At 42.3% G+C, this 15,242-nt stretch overlaps 1 protein-coding gene across 2 annotated transcripts; it reads left to right on the top strand.

Annotated features, from left to right (window-relative positions):
* The first annotated feature begins 901 nt into the window (after positions 1-901).
* Positions 902-14,377, top strand: LOC143511959 (sterile alpha motif domain-containing protein 9-like). 2 transcript variants are annotated; one of them, XM_077001746.1, is made up of 10 exons: positions 902-1,296; positions 1,469-1,562; positions 1,691-1,760; positions 1,865-1,990; positions 2,090-2,166; positions 2,464-2,533; positions 2,607-5,579; positions 6,063-6,161; positions 6,241-6,299; positions 8,915-9,053. In XM_077001746.1, the coding sequence occupies exons 4-7, from the start codon at positions 1,923-1,925 to the stop codon at positions 2,878-2,880; spliced, it is 489 nt and encodes a 162-aa protein (XP_076857861.1). In that variant the 5' UTR covers positions 902-1,296; positions 1,469-1,562; positions 1,691-1,760; positions 1,865-1,922; the 3' UTR covers positions 2,881-5,579; positions 6,063-6,161; positions 6,241-6,299; positions 8,915-9,053. The 2 variants fall into 2 exon arrangements, with proteins under 2 accessions (XP_076857861.1, XP_076857860.1); XM_077001745.1 differs by lacking the exons at positions 902-1,296; positions 1,469-1,562; positions 1,691-1,760; ... (1 more) ...; positions 2,090-2,166; positions 2,464-2,533 and having other exon boundaries at positions 5,267-5,579; positions 8,915-14,377.
* The last annotated feature ends 865 nt before the right edge of the window (positions 14,378-15,242 follow it).

Raw genomic sequence — 15,242 nt, 5'->3', positions numbered from 1 at the left:
TGTTCTCTCTACAGGGGCTACTGATAAAGATGACAGCTCCGTGCCTATGGACAGGTGGGTACATTATCAAAGTCATGTATATTGTCAAAGTATGGACTGATGGTTATAGACTGACATTGCCATTGTGAATTCCTTCTGATATGAATCAAGAGAAAATGAAAAATATTAAGAGTGACAACAAAAATGTCTTCTGAACTGTTGATCTAATGATGTGTAAGTGAACGTTTTGTGCACAACACAAACTCCATATTTGTCTTTCACTTCTCTCTCTTTCAGATTGATGGCTGTTCAGATGCAGACAGACGCATGTGCGGCTACAGCACTTCATCAGGAGGGAAAGGACGCAAAGTGGCCCGGGTGTGGTCTAAGGCCACGCTCCTACTGGTTCTGTTGTCAGATACCCCAACATCTGACAGCTCGGGTAAAGACAGAACACACTGTGTTTTACCAAGGAACCTATTTGGCATTAAATGATTTTACAATTTACTCAGATGAAGCTAAGGTTTTATCTCAAATACAAAAATAAACAGCAATGGAGCAATGTCATTTTCTAATTCTTCTTCACATTATGAAACAGGTTTACTGAACCTGGAGATGTCAGGTTCTGTACTAAATCTATTTTAAACCTGAATGTCCTGTTAGGTTTCCCAACTTTGGGAATATCTGTTATATGAACACCACTCTGCAGTGCCTACTGTGTGTCTCCTGCTTCTGGAGCCCCGTCAGAGATCAGTGGTCTAGCTGCACCGATCCATCCACCTGCCAGACGTTCAGGTACCCGATCACATCCAGAATATTCACGTGTCTTAACTGCTTAAATCTGAGTGCTTAGGGAGGTGTTGTGATGCTGAGAGATATAAACCACATCCGTCTCCCTGTTCCTGTGTAGGTGTTTTGTGGATCTGCAGCAGGCCAGGGTCACCAGTCATAGCTCTACAAAGATGAAGCAGATTCTGGGAGCCCTGAAAGCCCGTGTTTCAGTCTGGTGCCCTGCGTTTGGAGAGGACTACCAACAGGTCCAGATAAACGACCCTCTGAGCCATTCAGAACCACGTGCAGTACCCTGCAGGAAATGCACACAGACTCCTTTGTTTTCTCACTGTGCTGCTGTTAAAGTCCAGGAACAAAGCCCCCTCTGATGTCCTGTGTTGTCTTCCACAGGATGCCCACCAGTTCCTGATGCTGTGTTTGCTACAGCTGCAGGAGGAGGGAGAGAGACTCTGTGCCTCCTCCTCCTTTTACATCTGCCCTGTGGCGAACTTTGTCTTTGAGATCGTCAGTGCACACTTGCACCAGGTAATTGTAAAAATGTAAATGTATCACCACATCTACTGTATGTTAATGGACTGGTCTTTACCAGTCTTCATGTGTGTTATCACAATGGATGTGATAACTCGCACACTGTGTATGACACAGACATAACCCACTGTATCCCAATGTTGTAATGTCTCTGGTCTTTTTTTGAAAGCTGTGAACGGCTGAGCTCCAGAGTGGAGGAATTAAATCACCTCTCTGTTAACCTGAGCTCTACCTTGACTGACAGCCTGCACAGCTACTTCAAGGTCCGTCACCTCACACATCCTGACTGGACAACACTTGTCACCAGTTTGTTAAATTAGGGAGAGAGTACAGTTATGGCATGCTGCCATTCTAATCATTGTCACTCAATTAAATAATGTTTTTACAACAGTTTTAGAGTTTTGCTGTGAATGTGGTCAAGCAGCATATCTGCAGTGGTGGAGTTCTGTCACACTCCCACGGTGAGTCTCGCCTTATGCACAGGAACCAGGAACCAGGAGTTTTAAAACCTCACTATCTCGCACACACACTTCCAGTCCTTAAGTCATTTTTCACTTTGGAGCAGTGTTCTGATTCTCCACGTGAAGCAGTTTGACACGCTGGGCCGAAAGCTGAAAAACGCGATGGACATCCCAGCAGTGCTGGACCTCCCTGCCCTTCCTGGAGTGTGTTCACTTGTGCAGCAGTTAAGGTGAGCTCGTACAACAGCCTGAACCCACTCTCACCCCTGTCCACCTTCTCGCGTTAAGATATAAGATGCTGACTGAACGGCTTTGTGATTTATCCACAGTGGACCAGCTTGCACCCAGGATAAACCGCAGCAGAAGCAGGAGGATATACTGGGGGAAAACTCCCTTCCAGAGCAAGGTAGACATCTGCCATTTTCTTACACTGAAAGACTTTGGAGTGACAAAATGTGTACCTATACGTTCCTGTCATAATGATGTCTTTCTTTTAACCCATTAGTACAAAATGAGAGCAGAGATAGACAGGGAAAGAAAGAACAGTATGTCAGCCCAATGGTGAGGAGAGTGATAGAGAGGTCAAAAAGAAGAGAGAGAAAGGCTGAGAGAGACACAGACATACTAGAGAGACCTGTATCAACCATCCAAGATGCTTTTTCAACTCATCATATGAATAAACGGATGTATTTGTTGTTTGCAGGAATGTGCACCCACGAGCACCTACAGACTCCACGCTGTAGTGTCTCATTTAGGTGGCAGCATGAATACAGGTGAGTAGTCTGACATTCACACAGATGCAGCAGAGACTATAAAATGACTAATGACCTCTTGCCAACCCAACAGGGGTCACTACATCAGCGACGTAGCTGAGGAGGAAGGAAAGCGCTGGCTGTCATTTAGTAACTCAAACGTTTCAAGATCGAATGAGCCAGACATCCTTCAGAGAAGAGCCAGAACTGCCTACCTGATCTTCTGTGTGCATTTGCTGAAATGTAATAGAGAACAGGCTGAATTCCAACTGTGCCTGTGTTGCTGTTGTGTTCAGTGGTTCCGGAGAGAGGAACGTGGTGCCATGGAAGATGGATCAGGGGGAGGCAGCAGTCAGTGGCGGACTTAGCAATTTGGGGGCTCAAGGCGAATTTAGCTAGGGGGCCCATCAACATTAATATGCGAGAAATAATTTAGCTAATCAGGGGGCCCCTACGGTGGGCTGCAGTTGGAGTGGCCCAAGGCAGTTGCCTAGCCACGCCTCTATGCAAAGACCGCCTCTGGCAGCAGTATCCACTAAACCCAACACCATGCCAGGTCCAAGTCAGGATACACATGTAAGGATCTTCATCCACACTTCAAAAAATGTCACTTCTACACACCATCACCACAAGTTTTACCCAGTGTAGTGTTGGTGAACGTACATCCTTAGACAACAAACTTAACAAACTGATGTGGTGCTTCTCTCTTCAGCGAGAGATGAAACACTGCTGCTTGGAATGCCTCAGGGACACATGGCTGTGTCCAGGGCCGGAGTGGGCCACTTTTTCAGCCCGGGAGTTTCATGCCGAAATACGGCCCAAAATTATTTTCCCCTCCCAGTCGGCCCAAACTAGAGATTGACATGAGCCGGCCCATCGGGAATCCTCCCAAATCTCCCGATTAGCCACTCCGGCTCTGGCTGTGTCAGGAGGTACCTGATCAAGCCATTGAACCTGTGGTGTTCTCTGTACACCACATAGACTGAGCAAAAATAACCATTTGGAATAAGCAACGGTGACCACGCACTCTGATGCTGCATTTGCTCTTGCTTGGGACTTTAACAGGGCACACCTACTGTGTGTGTGTGTGTGTGTGTGTGTGTGTGTGTGTGTGTGTGTGTGTGTGTGTGTGTGTGTGTGTGTGTGTGTGTGTGTGTGTGTGTGTGTGTGTGTGTGTATACATACATACATGACCTGTTCAAGTATTCTGATATATGCAGACTGGTCCATGATCCCTGGTATGCAGTAAATAGGCCCAGCACCATTGTAAGAGAAACATGCCCATATCATGTTGCTTGCACCCACGTGCTTCAATGTCTTCAGAGTTTGGGGGTTGTCTGACCCTTGGACCCAAAGAGAACAATTTTACTTTCATCAGTCAACAATGTTTCTTTATTTCTCTTTGGGCCAGTTGATGTGTTCTTTGGCAAATTGTATCCACTTCAGTACTTTGCGGGGACTTGCTAATAAATTAGAAGGTGTCTTCTAACTGTCACAGTACTCACAGGTAACTTGAGACTGTCTTTGAACATCCTGGAGCTGATCATTGGCTGAGTCTTTGCCATTCTGGCTATTCTTCGATCCATTTGAATGGTAGTGTTGCGTTGTCTTCCATGTCTCTCTGGTTTTGCGCTTTGGAGATCATTTTGGCTGAACAGCCTATTATTGTCTGCACTTCTTTATAAGTTTTACCCTCTCTAATCAACTTTTTAATCAGTTCATTGCTCTTCTGAACAATGTCTCGAATTGCCCATATTTCTCAGGCTTTCAAGGAGAAATGCATGTAAAAGATTTTTTTACTTACACTCACCATCCACTTTATTAGGTATAACTGTCCAACTGCTCATTAACGCAAATGTCGAATCAGCCGATCATCATCAGGAACACGGTGCATTAAGGCATGTAGACATGGTGAAGACGATCTGCTGCAGTTCAAGAAGAAAGGAGATTTAAGTGACTTTGAACCTGGCATGGTTGTTGGTGCCAGAAGATCAACGGTTCAGGCTGGTGTAGTGGTGATGCAATGGTGTGGGGGATATTTTTGGGCCCATTAGTACCAATTGAGCATCGGGACAGTGTCACAGCCTACCTGAGTATTGTTGCTGACCATGTCCATCCCTTTATGACCTGTGTACCCATCTTCTGATGGCAACTTCCAGCAGAATAACGCGCCATGTCATAAAGCGCAAATCATCTCAGACTGGTTTCTTGAACACAACAATGAGTTCACTGTACTCGAATGGCCTCCACAGTCACCAGATCTCGGTCCAATAGAGCACCTTTGGGATGTGGTGGAACGGGAGATTCACATCATGGATGTGCAGCCGACAAATCTGCAGCAACTGTGTGATGTTATGATGTCAATATGGACCAGACTCTCTGAGAAACGTTTCCAGTATCTTGTTGAATCTATGCCACGAAGGATTAAGGCAGTTCTGAAGGCAGAAGGAGGTCCAAGCTGGTACTAGTAACGTGTCTTGGTATCTTGAGTGTAATCATGTGCAACAAAACTGAAGTAATTTGTAAAATAAATGTGCCTACATGTTACCTATTCCATTGACATTCTGTTGGCATTTTAAAAATCAGTTGATGCATCCTTTTGCATGATGCCTGATTTAGTTTCGTTATGTTAACTGTCCAGAACAATGTTATCTCGATCAGGAGATAACGTCAGGCCTACAGAAAACAGTCAATTGCATCGTTTCTGCACTTCCGTAATTTTCAGATGAGCTGTTTCCTTTCGTTTCACCTACAAGACATGAGGAATGGAAACTCTTTGGAAGAAACGTCTTCATCCTTCTGCATCCTCCCACCCGTTTCTAGAGAGGAGGTGCAGTTCTGAAACATCTTCCGGGTTTATCAGACGCTAGGGGAGCCCTAATAATAATGGAATAATATGTGGAATAACATCAATTTGTTAGGTTACAACGTCCAGGACAGCAAACGTTTGTTGCATTTCACGTTTTAAATAGCCTATTCGAAGTTGCTTCTGTGGTACGGAACAAGGAAGTGATTTTTTTTATAGCAGAATTGTATCCGATCTCTCTGTCAACATAAACTAACTTTGGTAAGTGTCATAAATATTCCCTCAAATCGTAAAAATAGCCAACATTCACGTTGTTATTATAGCAGACTACCGAAAATTACTCGGCATCCGCCGATTGAGTTTGAGATTTGCTGTGATCTAGTTTACGGTGGGCTGCGCTGTTAGTTTACTGAAGGTGGTGGAAGCCTAAGTGAATAAAACGTAAGCACATAAAAACGTAGATATATTCTATTCTGTTCTATACGTTTGCTGTTTATAACGACACATAATCCAGATTTCGTAAAATAAACGGTAATCTAGGCGGTTAAAGATGTCGCACAGCTGCTGCAGCATAACTGAGATCTACATCCTTTAAAAACTCACCCAGTTTAAACTTTCAAAACCATTTATCCCCATGTCTACGTCTAAGTAAAACGTTTATCAAAAATCACATTCTTGTATTCTGATTCTTAGAAATGGCACGCTCTTAAAATATGTATTAATTTGCAATCACTTTGGTTACAGAATCACAGCAAGTTGTTTATGTTGTCTCAAGTCTTCATCGTTTCACCTTTGAATCATGATCTCATGTTGAAGAGAACAATTGGAACGTCACTTAATATGGTATCTAATTTTCTTCAGAAAATGTATTAAACAAATCCGTTTATATGCACATTATGCAATATATCTTTTTTATGCTCAGGTTTGAGGAAGTATATGCGTATTGCTTCCATAATGGCTGACACAGGAACTTTGCCAGAGGTATGCCATTTCATTTCAAAATCAGATGAGTGAGTTTGCTTCCTGTAGTGATAAAAGTGTCTTTGTATTGTGTCACATTAAGTATAGGGTGCTTGGTCTGTTATCTGCAAAAGTGGTTTTATGGTTTTTTTTTAACCTTGTTACTAAATAAAGAATGCATAGTTCTGAATTCTAGACTATAAAGTCTATAAGGTTGTTGACTTTGCGGAATGGTTTACTATGAGTATTAGAGGTTAAGAGCTCTTGTGTTCTTGTGATAAGATTGTGTAATGAGGAGTTTGGGAAAAAAGAGAGTGAGCCGCAGTTTTACTTCACACGTTTATAATAGTGAGTTAATCACGTTACACAATGATCATATAATACTCACGACAGGGAGTACTCTCAAACAAAGACAAGTTACAGGCACAACATCGACACACATTAAATACCTACACATAAACAAGGAACAAGTGCAACACATGATAACGAGACAACAGGTGTGACAGATGAAAACACACAAACACAGGACCACACCCACAGAACTACATCTTCTTCTTTCGGCAATTCCCGTTTAGGGGTTGTCACAGCGGATCAAACTCCTCCATCTGGCCCTGTCCTGAGTGTCCTCCACTGACACACCAGCCACTCTCATATCCTCTACCACTGCATCCATAAACCTCCTCTTAGGTCTACCTCTCATCCTCTTGCCTGGAAGTTCCATCCTCAAGACCCTCCTACCAATATACCTCTCCTCCCTCCTCTGTACAAGTCCAAACCATCTCAATCTCGCTTCTCTAACTTTATCTCCAAAACATACTACATGTGCTGATCTTCTAATAAACTCATTTCTGATCCTATCCTTCCTCGTCACTCCAAATGAGAATCTCAACATCTTCATCTCAGACACCTCCATCTCCCTCACCTGTCTCTTTGTCAGTGCCACTGTCTCCAGTGCATACAACACAGCAGGTCTCACTACTGTCCTATAGATCTTTCCTTTCATTCTAGCCGACACCCTTCTATCACAGATCACCCCAGACACTTTATGCCATCCACACCACCCTGCCTGCACTCTTCTTTACCTCTCTTTCACTTCCTCCACTTCCACCTGCTCCCTACTCTCACTACAGATCACAATGTCATCAGCAAACATCATAGTCCAAGGGGACTCCTGCCTATCCTCATCCGTCAGTCTGTCCATGACAATTGCGAACAGGAAGGGACTCAAGTCTGATACCTGATGTAGTCCTAGCCCCACTTTAAACCCATCTGTCATTCCTACCGCACATCTCACTGCTGTCACACTGTTCGCATACATATCCTGCACCACCCTCACATACTTTTCTGCTACTCCTGACTTCCTCCTACAATACCACAGCTCCTGTCTCGGTACTCTATCATAAGCTTTCTCTAAGTCAACAAACACACAATGTAACTCCTTCTGTCCTTCCCTATATTTCTCCATTAACACTTTCAAAGCAAACATAGCATCTGTGGTGCACTTCGCTGGCATGAAACCATACTGCTGCTCATAGATCTCTACCTCTCCTTTAAGCCTAGCTTCCAATACTCTTTCCCAGATTTTCAGGCTGTGACTGATCAACTTTATCCCCCTGTAATTACTACAGCTCTAAACGTCGTCTTATTCTTGAAAATCGGCACCATTATGCTTCGCCTCCACTCCTCAGGCATCTTCTGATTCTGTTAAATAACCCAGTCAAAAACTCCACTGCTGTCTCTCCCAAACATTTCTATGCCTCCACTGGAATATCATCCGGTCCAACTGCCTTACCACACTTCATTCTCTAAATTGCAGCCCTTATTTCCTCCTTGCTCACCTGGGGCACTTCCTGATTCATTACCTCTACCTCTTCTAACCTTCTTTCCCTTTCATTCTCTTGATTCATCAGTTCCTCAAAATACTCCTTCCACCTTCCCAAGACACTCTCCTCACCAGACAACACATTTCCATCTTTATCCTTTATCATCCTAACCTGCTGCACATCCTGCCCATCACAGTTTCTCTGTCTGGCCAATCTTTACAGATCCTTTTCCCCTTCCTTAGTGTCCAACTTCTCATACAGCTTGCTATATGCCTTCTCTTTAGCTTTTGCCACTGCTCTCATTGCCTTACGACCCATCTCCTTGTACCTCTGTCTACTTTCTTCATCTCGCTGAAAATCCCAATTCTTTTTAGCCAACCACTTTCCTCTCAAACTTTCCTGAACTTCCTCATTCCACCACCACGACTCCTTGTCTATCTTCCTCTGTCCTGAGGTCACACCAAGTACCTTCTTAGCCACATCCCTCACTGCATTTGAAGTCTCATCCCAGGTATCCAGAACACCACCACCATTATTACCCAGTACCTGCCTCACCTCATCCCTGAATTTTACACCACAGTCCTCATCCTTTAACTTCCACCACCTGATCTTATGTTCCGCTCTCACAGAACTACATACACAGACATAAAAAGACGACACTGCACACAAACGCGCCCAAAAGGAGGGGTCGGCGGCTGTACCGTGACATGGTGATTTTGCAAGGGCTTTAGAGAGATATCAGCTTGTTATAAGAAATACCTTTTCATGTTTTTAAATGTGTTTTGAAAGGAACAATTTTTGGTTTTCTTTCAGAATTGTGAAGGTGAACTGTCGTGTACCTCTGAACTTCCTGCAGAGATTGAAGACTGGGATAAGAACCATGTGAGAGACTGGGTTCTCAGAATAAAAGACGTGGATTATAAGTGTGGACAGATTCTGTATGATCAGAACATTACTGGACCTAGTCTTCTAATTTTAGAAAAGTCTGATCTCATAGATGTGGGCATCACACTAGGTCCAGCAAAACTAATCATTCATAAGAGGGACGAACTTATTCAACTGAAAGCTCATGAGTTAAAAACATCAGAGAGCAGCTATGGTAATTCATGCAAACCATACCCTTTCAACCAGTTTCATTCTGCCTACAGATACAAAGAAAACAACATACTAGATGTAACAGAAACAGGAGCTCTAGACCTCATAGAACCATGCCACGAGTACAAAGCATTTGTCAATTTTGAAAACGTGACAACTGAGGAAAAGATGAATAAGTATGCTGATGAAGTTATCAGATTTGCTTCGGCTTGTATGAACAGCCGTACTAATGGCACTCTCCATTTTGGAGTTGGAGATGTACCAGATTTTAGTCATGGGCAAATTTTGGGGGCTACCGTCGAAGACAAAGAAGCATTTGTTAAGAAACATGCTAATGCGATTGAGGGTCATTTTGAACATAAGTACATTGATGTGGCAAAAAAATGTATTAAGCCTCCTAGGTTTATCGAGGTGCTTAAAGCCGATATGACATTTTCAGGAAAATATGTCATAGAAGTAGACATTGAGCCTTCGTTCTTACTTTGTAAAGAAAATTTATTTCACATTTACAATGTAGATAGAAGGAAATTAAAAAAAACTAAAGGCAAAGAACTCAAGTCTGATGAGAAGGAAAGTAAAAAGTTCTTTTACATCCGAGACAGTAGTAGCAGCAGGAATATCTTTGTCCAGAACTCTCCCACAGCATCTGTGGAGGAATACAACAAATATACTGTGAACATGACTTGCCTGGACCAGATGAGGAAAAATGCAGAGGAGAAGCACCTCGATACAGTCAGAAAGAGCGTGCAAGGTTCTAAGCTCTGTGAGATGCTAACAGGAGGGTCCCAATCTTTAGACAAGTCTCATTTTGAGCGATATGTACTGGTCACCAACAAATCACATGCGGTTCAAAGAGACTCATTGGCTTTCCTTCTAGACATGAACTTCACAGCTGTTTTGGATTTTGATCCCGAATCTACTGACACTGGCTTGAATAAGATGTTTGAGGAGAGAAACGTTAATATTCATCTGCCAATACAGTATAAAATCACAGAGCCAGTTGAGGACATTGCCAGCAAGCTAAAGCTGACCAGAACCACAAGCTGGGTTTTGTGTAATGGAGGAGTTGAGGAAGAGAAACCTTCTGATATGGAGAACTGGCTAACGGAGAAAGGTTCCTCTATTCGTGATGTCGTGTCCTTTCTTTGCCGAAAAGATGTGCTACCACATAAGAAATTCCTCATTATATTCATGCTGTTGAGTGATGTTGCTGACAAACACGATCCCCTGCTTGAGACCTTCAGTATGTTTTTGCAAGAACTCAAAGGTACAGAGCAAATCTTATGCATCTGTGAAAATGAAAGATCATACATGTACTGGAAGGATTTCATTGACTCACGGTACAAAGTTGACATTTCAAAAAGAACTATATATGAGCTCAGTTTTGCTGAGATTAATGGTACTGTTCTCAGTCTCTGGTCAGAAAATCGCAAATCGAGCCGATTTCTTCCTGGTGGTGGGGGTAGGGTTCTTCTGTCAAAGAAAGTGGAGGGCACCATGGACACATTGAGTATTCTGTGTGTAAACCAGTGTGAAGGAGGCAGTGATGACAAGAGGCAACTTGAGGAAGATTTTTACAAGGGAGGGAAAGTTTCCTGGTGGAACTTCTACTTCTCAGAACAGCCGGGGTCAGTGCCATTTATCAAGCGAGAAAAATTTGACTACATCACCAATACTATTATACCAGACATGTGCTCCCTCAGACAAGCTTGTGTTCGTTTTAACATACTCCATATCCCTGGCTGTGGGGGAACTACCCTAGCAATGCATGTCTTGTGGACGTTGAAAGAGAAATTCCGTTGTGCAGTACTGAAGGACAAGGCTGTCAATTATGCCGATGTTGCCAAACATGTAGTTGACTTGTTGACATATGAAACATCGGAACAACAAACACGACTTCCTGTTTTGCTTATGGTGGATGATTTTGAAGACACTGACGCAATTAATGATCTCCAGAAGCACATAGAGAAAGAATGTCTGAAGAACAATATTTCCTTCAAGTTTCCCCAAGTTCTCCTTATGAACTGCATTAGGGCAGAGTCAAGACTGCAGACTGAATCAACTGATGACACAGTTTTTATTGGGAACAAGCTATCAGAGGCGGAGCAAAAACTTTTTGAGAAGAAGTTAGAAGAAATTGAGCAGATCTACAAGAATGCTGAAACATTCTATGGCTTCATGATCCTTAAGAAAGACTTTTCATCTGAGTACATACAGGGTGTGGCAAAAAATACACTGAAGGGCTTCAATTTTAAACACAGACCTGCTCAACTCTTTACAGTCCTAGTTCTCTTGGGCTGCTATTGTAAGAGTGCAAAGTTGTCAGTCTCTGTATGTGAAGAATTCCTTGGCCTACCAATTAGGCCAGATTGTGGATCATGCAAAGTCGAAGATCCATTTGGGAAGCTTTCTACACTTTTGACACGTTGCACAGCAGAGTGTAGTGTAGTGTATGATGCCATGAGAGTGATCCACCCAAGTATGGCAGAACATTGTTTGGAAGAGCTGTCGACTACTTTTCATGTCTCCAAAGCGCAAATCACAGACTTCCTGCTCACAACCGATGTGTTTTACACTTGTATTCAGGGTAGAGAAAAGCTGAGGCAGGATGTTCGCAATATGCTTGTGAGGAGACTTCACTCAGCAGACAACCTCACAGACTGCCAGTTCTCACCACTCGTCCAAGCAATTACAAACGAAACCCCAGGATTTGAGGAAAATGTCTTGCTCAATGCTGCAAAACGCTTTGATAAAGATGCAGTAATATTCCAGCTTCTTTCAAGGTACCATTACCTGAAGAAGAAAGACTTTGCAGAAGCGAAAGATTGGGCAAAGAACGCAAGGGATCTCCAGGGGAATAACTCCTACATTTGTGATACAACTGCACAGGTGATTAAGCATGAGCTAAGAGACGCCCTTAGCAATGACAAAGACAATCCAATAAAAGCAGACAAATTAAAAGAATATCTCGGATTAGCTTTGTCTGCAACAGAGGCTTTCAGAGACATTCAAGAAATTGCCAGAAAAGAGGTTCAAGTTCGATATCAAGGGAAGAAAGATTTTAGCCACTACAATAGTGCTGGTTGTGTTGGTGAGCTTCAAGTGGCAGTTATGGTGATAGACATTTTAGAGAGGATCCCGGTTTTTTCTGGAGATGAGCTTCATCGCAACATTCTTAGTCAGGTCCTCTCAGGAAAGATAAAAATACAGGATTTGGCAGCAAGAGATCCTGAGAAAAAAAGGAAATCCACCTATTACTATTTTTTACAGGAGTCTTCAGGAGTTCTCAGTCTTCTTAGCGACCTTAAAGACAACATGAAGAAGAACTTTGATTTTCTTGACAATTATTTTGTCAACCTGAACTCATTTTATTCCACAAAAGATAACCGAGAGACGAGGATACGGCAGGAGGTCCTCCGCTGCTTTCGACAATATGCTAAGGTCTTTTGCACGTCAGATTCAAAAGAACTGGTGAAGAACAAAATGTTGAACAACATGATCAAGGCAGAGAAAGTACAGCTGTTTCTGGAAAAGAACAAAGCTGATTCCTACATTGGACTGCTGGAGTATCTTTCCAAAGAAGATTCTGCAGCAAAAAACGGACCAACCATTGAACAAGTCGTCAAGCATTACGATGCTATCTTAAGCAACAATAGGTCACAAGATGAAGGGTGGTGCAAGGTCACTGTCAATTTTATCTATGCAAATATTGTCCTGAATAAAATAAAACCTGGATCTAATCTCATCTATCCCTACATGACCCTTCTGAGCCAACTCTGTCAGATGCTTAAACGTCCAACTCCTCTCAGTGAAAGCTTGGCATTGCATTTCCTATCAGTTGTGATGCTATGGCCAGCGACCATCTCTATCCACTCAGGTGATGATATGAGCATTAAGTTGGGCAGTTACATATCGCAGTTGAGAAATTCTTTCTCAAATGAGATGAAACCAATATGTAATGGCAAGAGAGCAAGTATTCATTTTTACTTGGGGAAGAAATCAGGTTATGACCGCCTGATTTCTCAGAAGGAAATTGATGAATGTGCGGGTTCAGAACAGATGACTACAACTCAATGGCAAAATGAGAAAATATGGAGGAATGAGAAAATCAGAAACATCCTGTGCAGAGTTACTGGAAGAATTTCTAGGAATGGCATTGAGGCAGACACACCAAATGAAAATGTGAAAGTTCATGTGTCTCCATTATTTAAAAGTAAATTATGTGGCAAGTTAGATGTCAGAGTGACGTTTTTCATTGGGTTCACCATGAACGGCCCAGTTGCACTTGGCATTCAGCCTGATTCATAGTGTTTTCAGTTGACTGTGGAATTCAGGCTCTTGAATATATTGGCACTGAAATAAGAATTGAAATATGATTGCACTGTTGTGTAACTGAGTTAGAAAGTATTTTGAGATGTATTTTTTTATTTGACTACATTTGCTCATATTTACTTGGAGAAGAAAACTTATGAAATGAGATATATATATATATATATATATATATATATATATATATATATATATATATATATATATATATATATATATACATATACACACACACTCACCGGCTTTATTAGGTACACCTTGCTTGGACCTCCTTTTGCCTTCAAAACTTCCTTTATCCTTCTTGGCATAGGTTCAACAAGGTACTGGAAACATTCCTCAGAGAGTCTCTAGACCATACTGACATGGTAGCATCACACAGTTGCTGCAGATTTGTCAGCTGCACATCCATGATGTGAATCTCCCATCCCACCACATCCGATAGGTGCTCTATTGGATTGAGATCTGGTGACTGTGGAGGCCATTTGAGTACAGTGAACTCATTGTTGTGTTCAAGAAACCAGTCTGAGATGATTTGTGCATTATAACATGGTGTGTTATATATTATTGAGGAATTTTTTATTTGGTATCAATTTTGTATTTTTATGTGTGTTATTCTTTGATTTCTTGACTTTTATGTTAAATATTTACATTGTATATGTGATTAGTCGCTTTAATGTGTCCAATGCTAATTTGGTTTGTGTAATGTTAAAGCCACTGTGGAATAATCACTTGTGAATATATGTTATTGGCACTAATGATCATTTTTGTTGCTGTTTCAAAGCCTGAATTTTTTTAAATGCACTTGTGCAGCCAATACACATTTTTAAAGAATAAAGTATTATGTATGCACTACACTGATTTTTCTGTTTTTGAGTTTGAATGTGTTTTATTTTAAATCCGAGATTTATTCTGTTATTTTTTTATTCTACTTCTGTCTAATATGTCTTCTATTTCTGACTGTAGTTTTTTGTAGTGATGGTGAGTCAGTCAGAAGCACTGAGGGACTTTCTTCCCACCTGTGTCGAAACAAGGTTAATTATTCGTAGCTTCATGACACAGTGCACATTAGCGACATCTGGTGGCCAAAACTACAAAGTGCTTTGTGTATCTGGTGGACAAAGGATCCTTTGAGACTACTACGTAGCTACTGTGAGACGACTAAGTATGAGACTGCTAAGACGGCTATGTAGCTAGTGTGAGCTAAGTATGAGATGGCTAATTAGCTAAGTATGAGACAGTTAAGAGCAGGGCTCTACCCTGAATACAAGACGGTCAAATGCGTGTGTCACACGCTCAATGCGTGAGACTTGAGAACTCTGGTTAAGAGGATCGTGTGAGATGGCTAAGTATGAGACGGTTAAGAGTATACAGTAGTGTGAGATGGCTAAGTGTCAGGGCTGGCTCGGATGCCGTGCCATCTACATCCACAAGGGGCACCCGAGCCAGTCCTAGACTCCAGCAGCGCAATTAGCAATGATCTGTCTCACCTGTTGCCATGGCTTCTTAAGGAAGCCAGTGGAGACGGATCATTGCTGATTCGTCGTGGTTATGCCGTTACGCTCTCAGCCTCTCTCTTACTGTTTTGCAGCGTTTGCCTCTTTAGGTGTCTCGCCACCTATCTCTCTTCTCTGTCTTTTTTCAAGTCCTCTCTTGCGTCCCTTACTGACCTCCCTCAAGTTTTCCTCAACCTGTTTACCTTCCTATCCCGTTGCTGTTC

Source organism: Brachyhypopomus gauderio, chromosome 4 (genome assembly GCF_052324685.1).
Source record: "Brachyhypopomus gauderio isolate BG-103 chromosome 4, BGAUD_0.2, whole genome shotgun sequence".
NCBI classification, from domain to species: domain Eukaryota; kingdom Metazoa; phylum Chordata; class Actinopteri; order Gymnotiformes; family Hypopomidae; genus Brachyhypopomus; species Brachyhypopomus gauderio.
Note: the sequence above shows the minus strand (reverse complement) of the source record. Positions and strands in the feature narration are given on the sequence as shown.

What these genes read in the sequence shown, in the direction of transcription:
- LOC143511959 (XM_077001745.1), top strand. Translation starts at nt 6,255, where the DNA reads ATGCGTATTGCTTCCATAATGGCTGACACAGGAACTTTGCCAGAG. An exon ending in ACACAGGAACTTTGCCAGAG is followed by an intron (nt 6,300 to 8,914) that starts GTATGCCATTTC and finishes GTTTTCTTTCAG; the next exon opens with AATTGTGAAGGTGAACTGTC.